Raw genomic sequence first — 19,353 nt, 5'->3', positions numbered from 1 at the left:
AAAATCTGTTTTATTTTGCCCAGGAGTTCATTTGTCCCACAATCTGAACCATGCAGTTATGTTGTTTTATGAAATGCATATTTTCTGGCTGGGTTCTACTTTGTCTGTATGCGAGGCAGCTTAATCAGCTTCTGCCGTTTTTGGGCAGTTGAACCGAAGACAGAAGATGGTTGTTCTTCCTTTGATTTCTTGAAAATGTAGAAAAGTATAGAGTCAGGCCTTCTGCCACACAGCCTTGAATGGAACACTTTCGTTGATTTTAGTTTCATTAAGGAGTAAGAATTCTTTTGGCTCTGAGGCACTTTTGGAAGATGATTGAAGCCTCTATCTTTCTGCTCCTTCTGGGGCAACTCTTGGCTCTGACGCACAATTTCTGGAAGATGAGTTACAGTGGTGTTTTTATCGTCCTCTTTCTTTCGCATTTCTCCAGAAGAACTCTCTTGTCGCAAGGGATTGGTCTGCAGCATGACTTTTGGAAGCATCATATTGGCATTCTTGTCTTCATCTTTTTCCTTTGGCCTCCCTCCGGAAGAAGAATTATTTTGCGGCACAACTTCCTCACAACTTTCCTTGGCGCTCTCTATGGAGGAACCATTCTGTTGCCTCTGAGGAACAGCTTCTGGAAGCTGTTGTCCCAAGTTGCCTTTTTTATCTTCTGCCTTTTTCTTTTTCATCCCCCCAGAAGGATAACTGTTGTGTTGCAAGCACTTCCTCTTAGGAACAACTTCTTGAAGATGCTCCAAGTTGCCATCCTTCTTTATATTTGTCTCCACTTCAGAAGATGCACTCTCCTCGACAAACTTGCCTTTGGTTGTTTGCTTCCATATGCCAGAAGGATATGTCTGGCGTGCAATCAGAGATGCATCTTCTTTATGACGCATCAAGCCTTTTTCATACTTATTCTTCCTCCTTAAAAAATAATCAGGCTTGACCTGAGGCAACCGTGGCTTGATTGTTTTGTCTTGGCTTTGCCCCAAGCCTCTGATAACAGAGTTGGGGACATGACCATCGGGAGCCAATGGCCAGATGGGGACCAGCTAAGAGAGGGAGAAAAAAGGGTTCAGTACCATCTTGTATGTAACATTTAAGCCAGTGCTCAAAATGGAAATAAATTAGGTGGTGATACTCTTGGTTCCATACAAGCCATATTAAGTAAATAATGTTTTGACCGCATCATCTCGTAACATTAAAGACAGCTGTGTACGGACTTTGTGACAATACAGAAGATATTTCTTATTAAAGGTCATGCAAGAACACATAATGAATTGCTGTTTTATGTTGGATTGCCACAGACTGATGAGATTATTTAATTAAATGTTGCTTTTAACATTTTTAAAACGTAGTTAATGCCATTTTAGTTTAATTGACATTAAAACTGTCTTGCCCTGTTGTGTGTGATTTCTAAAACTGTCACATGTAGGCCTAATTTAATTTCTTTCCTTAAATGTGATGTATGTAACTTTTTAATCTCAAAATGCATTCTACTATCCCAGTGTGGCATGGCGGAGGGCGGGCCAGGTCGTGATTCCGCACACCTGGCACCTAATCAAGCTAATTAGCCCTTGAGAGGGATAAAGGCTGACCGAAGATGGCAGTGCGAGAGAGAGAGAGAGAGAGAGAGAGATTTACGGACAGATGTCCGACACCTGTGTTTGTCTTTTATAAACTATTATTTATATTGTCATGCCGGTTCTCACCTCCTCCTTTCCATTAATACCTTTACACTGGTGCCGAAACCTGGAAAGGGGGAGGGATGTGACGTAGTGGAGTTCTCAGCACTACCATCAACCCCAAAGGAGCAGCCGCAGCCATCCACCGGAGGACGGAGGAGCCCGGCCACCTGGAAGCAGAGGAACGACCGCCGAGGAGGGGCTCCCAACCAATCACCTGGAGCGGTTACCGCTGCCAGGGGCGGGGGAGACCCCTACCGTCCACCAAAAATGCGGTGGGTTTGTCCACCAGGGGCCAGAGGACTGCCTCCGATCCGCCCGGGGAGGCACGGCTGTCGTCCATTAGAGGGTGGAGGAGTGGCCGAGGACCAAGCTATGGCGTATCAAGAGAACCGGCAAGTAAGTGTTTTTTTTTTCTCTTTCTCTCCTCTCTCCCACTGACGCTCCATGTTGGGATTTCCCTCTCTTTTTTTAAAATGTTTTGTTAATTGGGCACCATGGCCGTCACGGCATGTAGGTGCCACAGTTTTTTTTTTGTTTCCCTCCCCTTGTCCTCTCCCTCATCCAGGTACACGGGGATGACCTGCTGCAGACGGGGAGGAAGGCATGCTCCTAGCTTCGCCAACAGATGTTAAAGCCAAAATTCGAAGACTAGCTAAATGGCAGAGACAAAGAATGGAGGAAAACCACGGTGAACACATACCACCAGCACCAATGATGAGATCGCTCTAGCAAACGGGAGTGCCAATAACAAGAAATCTCTAATACACTGCTATCTCACCTAGGGCATCAAAATGGTCAGAAACAGCATTGTTGTTATGCTTACTAGTTACCAGAAGTACCATCATACCTCATGCCTCCCCTGCACCGCACACCCAGCTGCCGTTTAATCCGGCGATATTATCGGACGACCCAATTCCTCATCCACACTTTCTGTCCAGTGTGCATGTTTTAGTGGTCTTTTTGATTATGACGTTAAACGTTTATCACCTTTTATTTAGTACCTCTTATTATTCTGAGTCTCTAGAGTTTACTCAGAATGGTGCCAAAAACATAAAGCATCCAGTGAGCAGCAGTTCTGTGGATTGAAAAGTCTTGTTTGATGAGAGAGGTCAACTGAGAATGACCAGACTGTTCGAACTGACAGAAAGGCTATGGTAACTCAGATAACCACTCTGTACAATTGTAGTAAGCAGAAAATAATCTCAGAGTGCACAACACAACAAACATTGAGCCGGATGGGTGTACCTAATAAAGTGTTCAGTGAGTGTATGCTTGGTTATCGCCAAAACTCTCTTGATTATGTTCTAGATCAGTGGTTCCCAACCCTGTTCCTAGAGGCCTCCCAATACTGCACATTTTGAATATCTCCCTTTTCTGACAAACCCAATTCAGGTCTTGGAGTCTCCACTAACGAGCTGATGAGTTGAATCTGGTGTGTTTGATTAGGGAGATATCCAAATTGTGTAGTGTTGGGGGGCCTTTAGGAACAGGGTTGGGAACCTGTTCTAGATTTATAGTCCTTGGTGGTTAGGTTGGACTGAATGAATGCCATTAGCAATGATGCCATTTAGTGCATCGGAAGCCTGTCTGAAACCAGTTTACGAAGGTACTGTCGAACGCAGCGCTGTCTGTTCACTGACTAAAAGGTCAGCGAGGCAACAAGGCAGCTACTTTAAGATTCGGACACAGCCACACGGGAATTTCAATTCATTTTCGTGAATCTGAGTCTTCGGGCATTTCATGTAAATGAACCAGTTAAAATGAATGATTCACCGATTCATTTAAGCCCATGCGTAGAAGTCACTGAGTCTTCTTTGAAGACTCAGTGACTTCTACGCATGGTGGTTTACAAGTTGTATTAACAATAAATAAATTAATGTTCAATTCAGTAGGATGTTTTATAAAATGATTTGTTAGATTTAATGTTGCCATAATTCTGTCAAATGTAGGCTATAGTCGATTTATAGTGGAATTAAATAATAGGCCCATCGTTTGAAAGTTACATTATTAAAAACATTTTCTTCCTTTAATAGCTTCAATGTATAGCTACATTTAGTTAGTCGTGACGTCATTTTTAAGTAATCTTTTATTACATTTATTTATTTATTGTGCAATAGATTGAGAAGGCTGTGTCTGATCTCTTGGGCACAATGGCTAAGCCCGAAAACTGGAATAAGCTTCGTTCGGAGGCTGTATACGGAGGTAGGATGAAAATAAGATGGTTTTCGAGCTGTTCTGAGATCAGTTTCCTTAAGGGTTACATTAATTTAAAAAAACCCTGTCGGTTAAGCTGTTAAATGATTAGGCAGCAAGTCAGCTACCTTCATTTTCGGATGCAGCCCATGTGAGCTGCCAATTAGTCTTATGAATGCATATGTTCCCTTCCGAGTGTACATAACCATATTTGTATTCATATTGTTGTTGTTTTTTATACTGTTTTTATTGCAATTATTGATATTGTCATTCTGTATTTGATTATTGTGTGAGTTTGATACCAAATATAACAAATAAATAAATAAAAAAAGACTAACCATATTCGTAACCGGACGTGTCCACCTCTTCTTGATTATGTCCTGTAATTTAGACGGCGGATGAGAATGGTGTATTCCGCTCATTCTATCCATCTGAGCTACAGAGCTGTGTGCAATTGCGATTTAAGCCCGCTTGAAGAACACAGAGTCGCAACCTGAGTCCCAGAAGAACTGAGAGCAAAAACCAGAGAACGAGCCTGTCTGTACTATGACGTCAGAATTCTTCACTTGGAATCTTTTGCGTCATGAAGACAGCTCTTATAAAGTTAAATAAAATTCATTTGACAGGAATGGTGAAATTATCATACAAGGCATTAAATGTTTTAAAATATAGGCTACTGCAAAATGTCATTAGTTGACTTAACTTAAAAAAGTGTGGAAACATTACTTTGTAGGGAGATTCTAATATTTCCTAAGTAATATCTATTCAGTTTACATGTTTTTTCTTAATAATAATAAAAAAAAAAATTATTGAGTGATTAGTCATGAAGCTATCACACATTAATAATGTCTATTTTCTCATTATTTGCAGGAAATTATGCAAAATATAAAATAGTGTCATTTAAGATGTTTAATAATAAAAAAATTCAATGCACATTTTTTGTTGTGGCGGAAATTATGCCACAACTGTGGGACAGTCGTAATTTTAGAAAAACGACTGTTCCACAGTTGTGGCATATTTTCCAATCAACTTTATAGTTTTCAATCAACTTTACCAAATAATGCAAAAAGTGTGAAAAAATATTATTTCATTGAGTGTATCATTATTGCATGCCGCACCTCGGCCAGTGCCTTCAGTTCAGTCCAGTTGCGTGATCATCAGCCGAGAGCCAACCCTCATAGATGTTTCACCCCAATAATCCCAGAACATCTCTTGGTAGTGGTGGGGCAGCAGTCAGGGACATCTGGTGTCCAGCTGAACATGGGATCCTTTCCATTTTCTCTCATTCTTGCCTCCCCATCAATCCTTCATAAAATGTTAAGAAATTGGCCTTATCAAAACAGATGAGTCAGCCGGTCCATTGTGTTCCAATATATGTTTAAAATGTAATTTTCAGCACAAAATACTATCAAACACATAAGATGAGATGAGATGTGGTGAAAATGGCACTGTGATGGAAATGTTCAGACTTTCAGAAACAAATGACAAAAATGACACTATTCTTCTGTGATTCATGCATTTCCACTATTGGAAGTACCCAATATATAAGTACATCAAATAGTTTCCTAAACCTAGTGGAATCATTACTCACACGCTGGCCAGTGGCTTCTAATCAGCAGTGGCTCCAGAACTTTTAACTGGTGTGGTTTTGATGGTACAGATATATTTTCAGGGTGGCACACAGTATTTGACAGTGTTGTAAATACGCACATTTAAAACATTAAATTGTTAGGCTATATTAATGCTAAATTATTTAATGCAAAAAATATCAAATTAATTAACAGCAACTACAGTATTAAGCAAACGTCACACAAGCAAGAGTGCTGTTGTACTATCAGCAGGGCTGGGACTGGGCCGTTGGCTGTAATCACAGCTGTGCTGATATTCAATTAACAGCCATTCAGAACTTTTATAGCCAAAACAAAAATATCAGAAATAAACCAGATTATTAAAGTCATGGCATAGATTTATAATGGAAAAAAGCATGTTTCTCTATAGACAGCCATTCAAAAGTAGCCATGTTTTACAACAAAATAAATAAAATATATATTTAAATTATTTCATTCGCCATCCAGTGAAGGAATGTTTTTGAAGGGCTCTTAAAAGAGTGAAATTGATTTATATTTCCCCTATCTATAGACATTTTTTAGACTGTGATGACACGTTTCTGCCTTATTTAGCAGTGTAAATCTAGCAAACATTTTTATATAATATTTTTTTTTTATATTGAGTGTAAGTTTATAAAATTATGTTTTAGTGATGCTCCTGTTCTACCCGCTCCTTATGGGACTCAAACCGGCGTCTCTGGCATGGAAGCGGGCGTGCTAACAAGCAGGCTAAAGGCTACAGCCCCTAGCATCAGTCACTAGTGCACCTCTTGATGTCAGGAGAGTGAGGTTTCTAAACATTGCACAGCTATCCATCAGCTGGCCACCCCCAAGCCATAAACCTCACTCCTATCTGGGTCACGGCACCATTGTGACGCTCCTGTTCTACCCGCTCCATATGGGACTCGAACCGGCATCTCTGGCATGGAAGTGGGTGTGCTAACAAGGAGGCTAAAGGCTACAGCCTCTAACATCAGTCACTAGTGCACATCTTGAGGTCAGGAGAGTGAGGTTTATACACACTGCAGAGATATCAATCAGCTGGCCACCTACACTCACCCCCTAAACCTCATTCCCATCCGGGTCATGGCACCATTGTGACACTCCTGTTCTACCCGCTCTGTATGGGACTCGAACCCGGCATCTCTGGCATGGAAGCGGGTGCGCTAACAAGGAGGCTAAAAGTTACAGCCTCTAGCGTCAGTCACTAGTACACCTCTTGAGGTCAGGAGAGTGAGGTTTATACACACTGCAGAGCTATCAATCAGCTGGCCACCTACACTCACCCCCTAAACCTCACTCCCATCTGGGTTACGGCACCATTGTGACACTCCTGTTCTACCCGCTCTGTATGGGACTCGAACCGACATCTCTGAGATGGGAGGCGGGTGTGCTAACAAGGAGGCTAAAGGTTACAGCCTCTAGCATCAGTCACTAGTGCACCTCTTGAGGTCAGGAGAGTGAGGTTTATAAACATTGCACAGCTATCTATCAGCTGGCCACCATTACATTCACCACCCTAAACCTCACTCCCAACACTATTGTGACGCTCCAGTTCTACCCGCTCTGATAGTGACAGTCAATTTGGCATCTTCTCCCATCTGACTGTCTTCCACTGCTCACTGTTTTTTCCTTTTCTGGAAAGCCATTCAAATGTAATACTGGATATTTTCTTCTGCTCTTGGAGAAAATGGATTTTTGCTGTGATCTCCCATTCACCACTGTCGAAGCTTACCCTACAAACATTTACTTCCAAAACCTGAGTGTGAAAAGACGAGTGATCAGTCACGTGACACCCGATCTCGGATCTGAGCGCCCATGAGCAAAGATGGCAGGCCCCATTTCGCTTTTTCCTGGGAACCCTGCGCTAGCTGAGCACAGTCATAAAGATGATATTTGAGTGGAACGCAGCACCGTAATAGTTTTCGACCGCGAGGTGGCAGTAAGTTTCAATCAGTAGTCTAATGACGGGAAGAGGGAAAAAAACAAAACACTGTTGTCTTCCGGTTGAAGTGTTCTCGTCATTAACATTCTGTAAAACGAATCTCTTCTTGTGCCTTTCCTCCCTCGTCTGGCCTTTAAACAACATGTGGACTCCTGCAAATGGACGTCACGCCAAATACTAAGGAGTGTTTAGCTGAGAAGTTCGTCCAGTTGCAGGAACTTGAGGTCTGGGCTTGAACGATTGCAAAATCATTCAATAATAACCAACTGCAGAACCTATCTCAAATCATTTGTTGGCTGTCTCAAAACCGATAGAGCTGCCTACCTAGACAGCACACGGTGCATCATAGACGTGCAGCTCACTAGGCGTTGAATGTATATATTCATCATATGTATTGATCCAAGTTAATTTGATGGATAAAACGTTTTTGCATGGTTTTGCAGTGTATGTAGATCTTTTGAGTTTAATGATTTATGTTCCAGACCATGAAGTTATAACACTTTAATGTGAAATACTGTGAGATTCTTCATGTTGGAGTGCCTGAATGTTTACTTACTAGTTGAAAAGGGTTGTTGACATGAAATACCAAGTAATGTCATGTAATATAACCAATCCGTTGTCTACGTCTACGTCACACGCGGAAGTGGTGGCAGAAATAGTCAGCAAACAGAAAACTATTATCGGATTCCGTTCTTGAAATTTTATTTTGAGGTTCCCGTAGACGGCTGTGGCTTCAAGACATCAAGAGCTGACTGGACTGAGAAGATCATTTCAGCTCACTGCTTTGCAGCAAACATATTAAGCAAACATTATTTCAGTATTATGTTATTAGCCCATATCATTATAATAATTGCATAGCTAATAATATTTGTGTATTTATGGTGGTTTTGTGTCGTATTTCCGTTTAATCGTCTAGTCTGTAAAATCTAACACAACAGTATCGTCTTTCTGCCACCACGTACTGCGCATGCGCTTAAATCGTTGTAAACAATAGCATTGGTCTATGTAGACAACTTCATCTAAAACGTTTTCTCATTCCTGTTTGATTATTGGCCTATACATTCAGGTTATGATCTTTATATTAATTGAGAGACTAAATGGTGTATTTGTTCTATTTGCTATTATTAATTGATCAAATCACATGATTATTTAGGCTGTGAACTGCTAAAAAAATGGTTATCAGATTCAGAACTTTTAATATACACTTTACCATGCATTATTATGTACATTTTACCCTAAAATCTTGAAAAAAAAAGGTTTGTGATTTGTCATCTACAAGGGTTCTGGTTTTGTGCTCATGTTTGAAAGGGTTTCAAATACATATTAAGATCAGTGTTACAGAAGGTAATATATGAGGGGTTTTTCTGAGTTACTCTTGTCTGAATGTAAAACTGTGCTAAAATAATAAAAAACAATCATGCAATTTTGTTTTTCAGAAAAATGTGGGTTTTGTAAATTAAGTAAAATATCATATGGTTTTAAATGTAAAGATTTGTTACATTTTATTGTCATGACCATTTTAAAATCAATCCAAAATGAAATAAAGGGCAGTAATAAAAAATAAATGTTCAATATCTTCAACCGATATGCTAATTGGTGTGAATGATACAGAAGCAGATTATTATCATAATGTTTTACTGGAAATGTCATTGAAAATGTAATTGGTTGAATTGAATTACCCTCATACACGTCTTCATGATGCATGGCAGAAATCAATTAAACTGTCTCTTTCATTCACAGCACGATGTCCGTTTCAGTACAGCAGAGAGATGCGTGGTTACCCCCAGACTGGGAGGATGATGAGCGTATGGCTTTCTTATTCTCTGCCTTTAAAGAAAACCGAGATGTAGACTGTACAGACTGGGATGGGAAGATCGACTTCTGGAGCCCTCTGATCATTAATCACTGCAGGCGACGCGGTTCAGTATGTGTGAATCTGCAGGACCTAAATGAGAATTTCAGAAGAAAGGGGACTGTACCTCTGGGCTTGAGTACTGTAATTCAGAGCATGATCAGGTAATTCATTGTTGCCTAAAATATAGTGAATTTCATTGTGGCCTCCACATGGCTTGCATCAGCATTGCCCAATACATACACTCTATGTAGTGAATTTCAACTTTGACCCTTTTGCTGCTGAACTTTCATAGAATCAGCCAATGTTTACTGGATAATTTGCATACATGCAAAGTCTGTTTCTGCAGTGACAGGTCCAACTTAACACTGTTGTAATTTTTACACATTTTTACCTCACTAATGATCTCTTTTTAGAGCAATAAGAAATATTTTAAAACTGTCTAAAATTATGAAGAGATGTTGAATGTTTTATTTATTTTTAGTAATAAATATTTAGTTTTATAAATACTGTTTCCAAGCATCCAGATAGAACTAATAAAAAATTCCCCAAAAACATCCATAAACATTCATGTAAATCTCTTACAATTAGGCTATTACTTTCTGCAATTAATGCATCAAAACAATTGGCACAACCTTTTTCCTCTAATCTCTTCAGTCCAAATACATGTTTTCATTGTTTACTGAGCACACCTCACCCTTTCTTGTCTTGAAAACATATAAAACCACCCTTTCGTGGCACTTGACTTGTGGAGGGAAAAGTGGCGTTTGACACTAGCATGGAGTGGAGCGTTGATGCCCCGACGCCAATAAGCCTCTTAAAGGAACAGTTCACCCAAAATGTTATTTCTTCTGCAGAACACAAACAAAGATTTTTAGAAGAATATCTCAGCTCTGTAGATCCACATATGCAAGTCAATGGGATCCAAAACTTTGAAGCTCCAAAAAGCTCATAAAGGCTGCATAAAAGTAATCCACTTGACTCCAGTGGTTTAATCCATGTCTTCTGAAGAGATCCAGTCAGTTTTGGATGAGACCAGACCAAAATATAACTTCTTTTCACTGTACACCTTGCTATTGCAGTCTCTAGGCATGATCATTTTTTCAAGCTTGACACATGCGCTAGAAGGCACAGTAAGACGTTTAGTCGAGCTTGAAATCACGATCGCCAAGGAGACTGCTGTCAAGATGTACAGTGAAAAAGGAGTTACATTTTGGTCTGTTCACATCCAAAACCATTTGGATTGCTTCAGAAGACTTTGATTAAACTACAGGAGTTTTATGAATTATGTTTATGCTGCTTTTATGTGCTTTTGGTGCTTCAAAATTTTGGACCCTGTTGACTTTGTATGGACCAACAGGGGTGAAATATTCTTCTAAATGGTTTGTGTTCTGCATAAGAAAGAAAGTCATACACATCTGGGATGGCATGAGGGTGAGTAATGAGGGTGATGAGAGAATTTTTTTTTTGTCAGTGCATGCAAACATGTGTATTTGTGGATAAAATCCTGTGTGTGAATGTTTTACAAAGAAATCATGATTTATCATCAGTTCGCTCTGAAATGTTTTTTAAATGACAAAATGTTGAACTCCAATCACATGTACGCAAAAAACATAGATGCCTTAGAAGCATGGAATGTTTTAAACTGAAAGGTCATATGTATTTGTCAAAATGTGACCTATCTGTTGATGTTCTTTGTTCTGTATGATTTATTTTGAAAACCATTGAAATACAAAAAAGAAGAAACACTTGTACGCAATTATTAGTGAATGAGACTCGGTGTCTCATTGAAATTTGAAACTTTGATCAAGATGATGAATGATCATATTTATTACAGGCATGGATTTTGTTTGTCCTTCTAGGAGTGGGAAGGTGCAGAAGGAATCAGAGTATGCTGCAAATGTAGACTTGGGCTGGTTGTCGTGGGGTCTTGGACTCTTGTTAGTTCGGCCTCTGAAATGGACTCTGTCTGCTCTGCTGGGCAGTGGAAGAGTTCCTCTAGAGGAGTCGTTTGTTGTGATAGATCTGGTAAAAGTAAGTGTGTCTCCAATCAAATTGACAATCATTTCAGGTGAAATGGCAATCCAGAGCAACCTTATCTCCTTGGACCAGAATAACCTTCCCTGATATATTTGTATCTAGCTCATCTCCATCATGATTGGCTTGATGCCGATAAATAGCTTTTAATTAATGACTGTGTTCATGGTTCTACAGCAGTGGTTTTCAACAGTTTTTTTATTAGTACTGGACCCAGATTTTAGATTAGTTCAAGTGGCGTCCCAATACTGTAAAAAAATTTCCTTAAAAATCTAATATTGAAATGTACAAATTATACAATAAACTGCAGCGGTCCAACAATATGCAACATTATAGAGCACAACGGTTTGGTTCCGTGAGTAAAACTCCCATTCATTTGTCCACAAAAAAATGTAGACACAATGAGACACAAGGTTGTTCATCGATGGTATATGCTTCCGTTGAAGCCATCAGTCCATGTTATTTCAAATTCATTGCTTAAAAATCATGCTTAATTACATAATTCCTGGTGACCAACTACATTACCCATAATCCTTAAGATAGATACACCAATCAGAGAACAACAGCCAACAAAGCCCGAAAACATTGTCCAGCAGCAAGCGCTGTGATGCACTGTGAATGATGCAATCAAGGCGTCACTACATATATATTTATATATGACCAAATATTTAGCAGTAAACTAAAATAAATAGTTTAATATATTTTCATAGTTTTTTATTAGATTACGTCATTCGCAATGCTTCATGGGATTGTAGTTTGTACTCTTGTGAAAGACGGTGAGTACACAATTTTGTACCTTTGTCTTTTTGTCCAAATTGTAAAGAATTTTTGCTTCAAATAAAATGTTATGATGTTGTGATTCACCTTGGAGCTGGTTGGTTTTGTTCATGGCTTACAACTCTTTCATGAAGGATTTTATGGAAAGCGTATGGAAAAAATGAACGGGAAAGATACTTTAGGAACACATATGGCTGAAAACGTGGGCGAGCACTTTTGCGCTCTGTTGAGCGTTAACTTTCTGAAATTCTCTTGAATTCCGATGGTTTCACATTCTTGGCACTCAATGAGCGTGTTTACATGCACGTTCTTACACTGATTATGCTTTAAAAAACAATTACCATTTTTGCCCATTACCCCAATTTCACATTGCATGTACATGTCTTACCGGCTTATGCAATGTGCGCCAGTGCTTTGTGCGTACCTGTTTATGTTTTGACGTCAAAAGCAGAGAATAACCCCTATGATTTAAAATATCATGTAACCATATTTTCTCGCATTGTTGGATGGTAGTTAACAGCATACACTGTATATAAGAACTTTGTAGTCTGCACAAACATGTTAATGATTCATTTTTGAGGATGAGTGCAACCTGTCAATGTTGGTATCTGCTTTATATGACCAGTTTCTACTAACTGACAGACAAAGTAACAAAATACTTCAGTTTATTTGGACGCACAGATTTTGACATCAACAACAAAAGATATGAGAGGCGTTTTTACCTCCCATTTAGTCTATTTATTTTTCTATCCTAATTTTACGTGATTATATGTTTAGTTGCTTTTTATTATTTGCATTTAGCATTGTTTTTTGTCTACGATCCTATCAGAACTGCGATACACCGGTTGAGAATCACTGCTTTAGAAATACTTAGGATAACTCGCCCTCATCTTAGCATTAACATGCCCAATTTTTGAGGAGCATTCCAGGATGCTCAGAACATGATTAAAACATGTATATGTTATTTATATTGCCTGTAGGTAGTTATCAGTGAGAGCTGAGTGTCGGCTGTTTTCCACTTGTAGGAAAAGGCAGCAGCACTTTTGGTGGCATACCGGAGTTCTCCGTTAGCAGAACGCTCTCTGCTGTCTTTCCATGAGATGCGTGCTCTCTCCAGTCACATCTGTCCAGATGAAAGCACACTTTGCATGGCCCTGCTACAGCTACAGAGGGAAAAACATGTAACAGTTTCACTCCATGAGGGCGAAAAGGTGTGTTTGTGTTCATGAAAGAACCTGCTTACAACCACAAAGTCTTAAGGATAGAAAAATGGTGTATTTTCTTTTTAACATTACTGAATAAAAAAGAATAACTGTTCACTGGGACACTTTTGGCCTCTTAAGTGACACTTAATGTCTGAATTCCATAGTGTTAGATACAGTATATATACAGTTTGAATAAAGCACTGAGGAAGGTTTGCGATCTTGCTGTAAAACTTAAACATATCTCACATGTAGTAGTGTATGTCATCTTTTTAATCAATAATAGTGTTCAGGCTTTTTGTGTACACATTTTCTTGTTAGATACAATACAAAAGATCAAACCAAATGCCAGCTGCGAACAAATAATACTATAGCTTTTTCATGTTTTCTTGCCAATTTTTTCTCCATTTCAATTAACCAATTGTTGTCAAGGTGACTTAGTGGAGGTTTGAAGTCAGTTCCCCTCAAGTTCACACAGGTGTCATAGCAGAGTAACCACAGGTGTAGTTCATCACATTATCGATGGACTTGTTCCAAGTATGTCAACCAAAAAGTGTCCAAATACAAAGATAATTTTAAACAATATTTTTTTTATATATAGTTTGCAACCTTACAAACAAAAAGTTTGCTTAAAGTGTGTTTGTACTGTACTTGCTTTGATATGATGTTACATTACTCACATTACTCTCTGTCTATATATTTACAGTGAGTGAGTGTGTTTTTGTGTGTGTGTGTGTGTGTGTGTGTGTGTGTGTGTGTATGTATGTATATATATATATATATATATATACACACTATTCAGCCACAACATTAAAAGCACCTGCCTAATATTGTGTAGGTTCCCCTCGTGCTTCCAAATCTGCACCAACCCGCATCTCAGAAAAGTATTCTGAGAGGATATTCTTCTCACCACAATTGTACAGAGTGGTTATCTGAGTTACCATAGACTTTGTCAGTTCAAACCAGTCTGGTCATTCTCTATTGACTCCTCTCATCAACAAGGTGTTTCCATCCACAGAACTGTCGCTCACTGGATGTTTTTTGTTTTTGGCACCATTCTAGAGTAAATTCTAGAGACTGTTGTGTGTGAAAATTCCAGGAGATCAGCAGTTACAGAAATACTCAAACCTGTCTGACACAAACAATCATCCATATGATTATCTAATCAGACAATCGTGTGGCTGCAGTGCATAAAATCATGCAGATACGGGTCAGGAGCTTCAGTTAATGTTCACATCAACCATCAGAATGGGGGAAAATGTGATCTCAGTGATTTGGACAATGGCATGATTGTTGGTTTGAGTATTTCTGTAACTGCTGATCTCCTGGGATTTCACACACACAACAGTCTCTAGTATTTAGAAATATTACAAATTCCTAATTAACATACTAATTATGTTAATTAGATTTGTTTCATGCTAAACAGTCAACTATTAATTGCAGACATTTCCAAGCTCTAATATTTATACAATGTGTTTTTAAATAACATTTCTGACTTTTGCCTCTCTGCACATATGTAGCTGGTGAAATTTAGTCAGACAGGGCAAAGCCGCGTGTCTCCCGTCAGCGAGGTGGACCTGGGCATTTATCAGCTACAGCGCAGTGAGAAACTTCTGGAAGAGAGGGTGGAGGCGTTGGGACAGGAAGCAGAAAAGTGAGCCAGTTTATCCAAATCATTCTGCAATTTTTACAATGCTGCTCTAGCTAAATTGTGTGTTGTGTGACATGTACAGGTGCAAACAACAGGCAAAAGCTCTGCTTAAAGAAGGGAAGAAATCCCAGGTATAAGCACACTATATATCATTTTTGTGTTTTATACATAATTGTTTTAAAAACTAATAGATAAGAAAAGTGAATGTACTTTCTTTTCATGTCACAGGCCCTGAGGTGTTTACGTGGAGGCAAGCGGGTGGAGAAGAAAGCAAATCGTCTCTCCGCTCAGCTTGAGACTGTGAAGGGGATCCTGGAAAGGATAGCAAACTCCCAAACCGATCGCCTGGTGAGACGCACAATCACACAGACGCATCGACAGTCTGGTGTGTGTGACAACACATGCTGTGCACCATTACTAGTCGATGTCACCCACACGTTTTACATGCAAGACAGCAATGGAATGAAATGCCACATACTTTCTTTTTTTATTTCCACAATTGTTTCCTGCTGCTTAAAGGAATGATATGAAATTTCTATTGTCATTTACTCACCCTCATGTCATTCCAAACCCATATGCTACTATGTTTTCTGTGGAGCACAAATAAGAGAAATGTTAAAGAATATCCACTCAGCCCTTTCCATAAAACAACAGTTCATAGTGACTACTGTTGTACAGCTTCATAAAACTACCGGATCAGAAAAGCAGTCGATATGACTTTTGATACAACCAGAGCAGAATGTGAGTTGCCTAGATATTGTTTTTGTGCAGTTCGAACATGCCTATAATGATGTGAAGTTTTTAGTTTTGTTTTTCTTTTTTACTAAAAATCATCTTGTGTATTTTTGGAGCATTGTCTTTGTAGGAAAATAGATGTGTAAACTAGGGAAATGCTACTTTAGGGTTGCTACCCATCCCATAAACATATGGGATCGTCCCATATTCAAAGATGAAATAATGAAATGATTTGTCCCATATTTAAGCTGGTCCGATGGAATAGTCGTTCAAGATTTGCCATTTTGTTCCTTTAACCTTGATATTCATTGAAAATGTATGCCTACGGCGGGTAAGGGGCCGTCTGAAAATTCTAGGTTTAGTCCATTTATGCACCGCTTTAGTTACAGCCATCAAAGCATTGCATCAACTACACATTATAAGACGATCACTGTCAGACATTAAATCTTCGACTGTGAGTAATATTCCCATATTTGTGAGGTGCTTTGGAGAAATCCTGATTTACTGATCCTGTCTGATGCTTCTTAAATAAATAGTTTCAGTAAAAAAAGGTTTAAACTGCTTTATGTCATGAACTTGAGCTGTACTCGCATGCAATATTATACCCTGAAACACTCTGGTTAAATTGAAGCATGTTCAGGATGCGCATAAGCGGTTTTGTGCCATTCTGTATTGGAGCCTTTCTTTTTTCTTACTTTCTTTTCTTACTTGTGCAAGTTTAAATGGTAAATGGTCTGCAATTAACCTTAGAGGTTATCAAAGCACTTAACAGCTTTTTACTGTATCCCATTCATACACACATTCACACTCGTACACCAATGGCGGCAGAGCTGCCACACAAGGTGCTAGCCTGCCTTTGGGAGCAACTTGGGGTTCAGTGTCTTGCCCAAGGACACTTCGGCATGTGGAGTCATGTGGGCCGGGAATCGAACCACCAACCCTGCGATTAGCGACCAACCCACTCCACCACCTGAGCCACAGCTTAGCCTTTTTATTTATTGAATATATGTTAATTATACTTAATTATCCTTATCATCGATTTGTCGATTTTGAAAATTGGCACTTTTGCACATCCCTAGTGTGAATATTCTTCAAAGATTCTCTTTTGCATTCCACTAGAAAAAAAAAGCAAATTTGAACGACATGAGAGTAGTTAAATAAAGGCAGAATTTTCATTTTTGGTTGAACTTTTCCAAAACATATAGACTGTTTTGCTGTTGATGCACAACACAAATATCACATTACAATATTGAAGCCTATGCATTACTGAATAGTGTTTTTAAAATATATTTATATATATATATATATATATATATATATATATATATATATATATATATATATATATATATAAATAGGTGATGCAGGCATACCAGGCTGGTGTGGCAGCTCTAAGAATCTCATTGAAGGGTGTAACTGTGGAGCGGGCAGAGAACCTGGTTGATCAGATACAGGAGGTGATGTATACGAAATTTGCATTGTAGCTATGAATGTTTAATACTATATGCTACAATAGTTACAATATAGTTTGGCTTTTAAATACAGGTTTTAATTTTCCCATTTATGCTTGTTGTATCAGTTGTGCGACACTCAGGATGAAGTTAACCAGACTCTTGCCAGTGGAGCACTGGATTCTGGTATGTCACTTTCACTTGACATTTTTCACTATCATGGCTGATGCTGTGTCAAAATGAATAAATCTATAACTAATGAAAAGATCTTTAAGATTAATTATAATCACCAATGTTCTCATGGGTGTGGTGAAACTGGATTCCTAAGCTATTATATTCTTATTCAACATTCATTTGATGTCATCTTTCCTGCCTTACAGGAATCTGTTACTCATGAATTAATGGCGATAAAGTCACCAAGCTTTCACAGCTGAAGCTATAGTATTATTAACTATAAATTCACCTTAAAAGGTAAAAAATGCTTCATATGCTCATATTGTAGGTGGGGACTCAGATGAGCTGGAGGAAGAGCTGAAGTCATTATTGGAGAAAAACGATGTGCTACCGGAGGTCCCCACACATTCTGTTTCTCCAGCAAGAAAAACGGGTATCTCCGATTATTTTCTCCAGTCTTTGCCCTCGGTGCCTGATGGCAGCCTAAGCATCACAGACGAGGAGTTGGAAAGAGAACTAAGTCAGCTTTCAGTCTCTGACACAGGTTTCTTAGATTTATTCTTTGAGCACCACTATCAGTATTACTTTGACAGGTTTTGCAAAATGTCCTTTTTGCGTACTTGTTTGGCATGGCAGCAGGTTGTAGATGTTGGATACCAGCATAGATTTGGCATCTGAAATAAGATCCAATCAAAGTGTTACATTTGTAATATTTCATTATCAAGTTATATTATTATGTATAGCTATACAACAGACTTGAGTCTGTTGATGGAGGTTGTAAAACGTCCATGTTTTGAACGTTTTTCTTAATATTTTTTTCTCTCCATTCTTCAGCTGTACAGAAAGGAAGCATTTCTGCTCAGAGGAGGCTCGAGCCGGCACAGTGACGTTTCAGTACAAGTATTCACTAAAATGGAAAAATTAATCATAATATACTGAGAAAGCCATTAAATACATGTGTCCATTCATTGTAAAACGCCCTTTTAGAGCTGCTCAGGATATAGTCCAAAAACCCAAAAGTCTAATTTGCCATGGGTTCCCTATGGATTGTCCTTTTGGGTTTTTAAAATGGGGTTTTTGAACTTTTGTATAAAATAAGGTCTGTTCGAAACATTACTTGACTGAGTTGACTGTGCGTAATTTGCTGTAGAACAAAACGCCCTGGCATCGTCAAGTAATATTTACTACAAAACTTATTTTACACACAAAATCAAAAACCCCATTATAAAACACGTTGGAAAATCTGAGGGGTCCCATGGCAAATTATAGTTCCGGGTTCGCCTACAAATTGATGTCAAGGCTGAACAGCTCTATTCTTGTTTGAAATAGCATGTTTATTTTTGTTTTTTAAACAAAGTTTTAATAGTGGCCTTTTTGAGTTTGTAAAGTCTGTAAAATGTATTATTCTAATAAAAATGACAAATTATGATGCCAAATAAAAGTATATTGTTAGTGCATATTGTTTTGAGGAGTGAGATGTACACAGAGATGTTGATTTTAAATCATAAAAACATTGTTTATATCGGTATGTTTTTTTTATGCAAAATAGCAAGATGTGTTTGGTTGACCAGATGCGTTCTATATTTAATCAACCAATAGGGATTATCTGACCAGCCCCTCGTTATATGTGAGGAAGGCGTGCAGAAATAAATATGGAAGGAAATGAAAGAATAAATAATTCTCGAAATGCATAAATGTATGACTACAGAAATCATTTTATAAATAAAGAGGAAAATATAATGTTTTTCAATTATCAAGTTTACTTTTTCTTCAGCATTTTTGTATTTCAACAACATTTATGTACCGGTATTTTATTATTTTTATATATATACCTGCATTTATTTATTTAATTATTTTACTGTCTCCTTGCATACTTATATATATATAGATGTTATGCATGAATGTGTGTAATATTTGTTTTTTTAAATATATTTCCACAATTTAATCAACAATTGCCTACATGACATTGTACAATACAAACTTAAAAGTCACAAGGTTCACGTCGTGTCTAGAAAATATATGCACAAAAATAAATAATATAGGATTACATAAAAAT

At 38.3% G+C, this 19,353-nt stretch overlaps 2 protein-coding genes across 2 annotated transcripts; one reads left to right on the top strand and one right to left on the bottom strand.

Moving 5' to 3' along the window:
- Positions 1-6: 6 nt before the first annotated feature.
- LOC127621377 (uncharacterized) lies at positions 7-4,340 on the bottom strand. The gene is made up of 2 exons (XM_052094941.1): positions 4,205-4,340; positions 7-1,037 (listed from the first exon to the last, which is right to left on the bottom strand). The coding sequence occupies exons 1-2, from the start codon at positions 4,295-4,297 to the stop codon at positions 96-98; spliced, it is 1,035 nt and encodes a 344-aa protein (XP_051950901.1). The 5' UTR covers positions 4,298-4,340; the 3' UTR covers positions 7-95.
- A 3,141-nt stretch (positions 4,341-7,481) lies between these two features.
- On the top strand, positions 7,482-19,040 carry chmp7 (charged multivesicular body protein 7). Its single transcript, XM_052094939.1, has 11 exons — positions 7,482-7,642; positions 9,159-9,434; positions 11,133-11,304; positions 13,110-13,295; positions 14,807-14,940; positions 15,020-15,068; positions 15,166-15,285; positions 17,031-17,129; positions 17,252-17,309; positions 17,626-17,841; positions 18,132-19,040. Exons 2-11 carry the CDS (start codon positions 9,163-9,165, stop codon positions 18,182-18,184), a joined length of 1,359 nt encoding a protein of 452 aa, XP_051950899.1. The 5' UTR covers positions 7,482-7,642; positions 9,159-9,162; the 3' UTR covers positions 18,185-19,040.
- Positions 19,041-19,353: the final 313 nt, after the last annotated feature.

The sequence above is a fragment of the Xyrauchen texanus genome, chromosome 27 (genome assembly GCF_025860055.1).
Source record: "Xyrauchen texanus isolate HMW12.3.18 chromosome 27, RBS_HiC_50CHRs, whole genome shotgun sequence".
Lineage (NCBI taxonomy): Eukaryota > Metazoa > Chordata > Actinopteri > Cypriniformes > Catostomidae > Xyrauchen > Xyrauchen texanus.
This window is presented reverse-complemented; position numbering and strand designations above follow the sequence as displayed.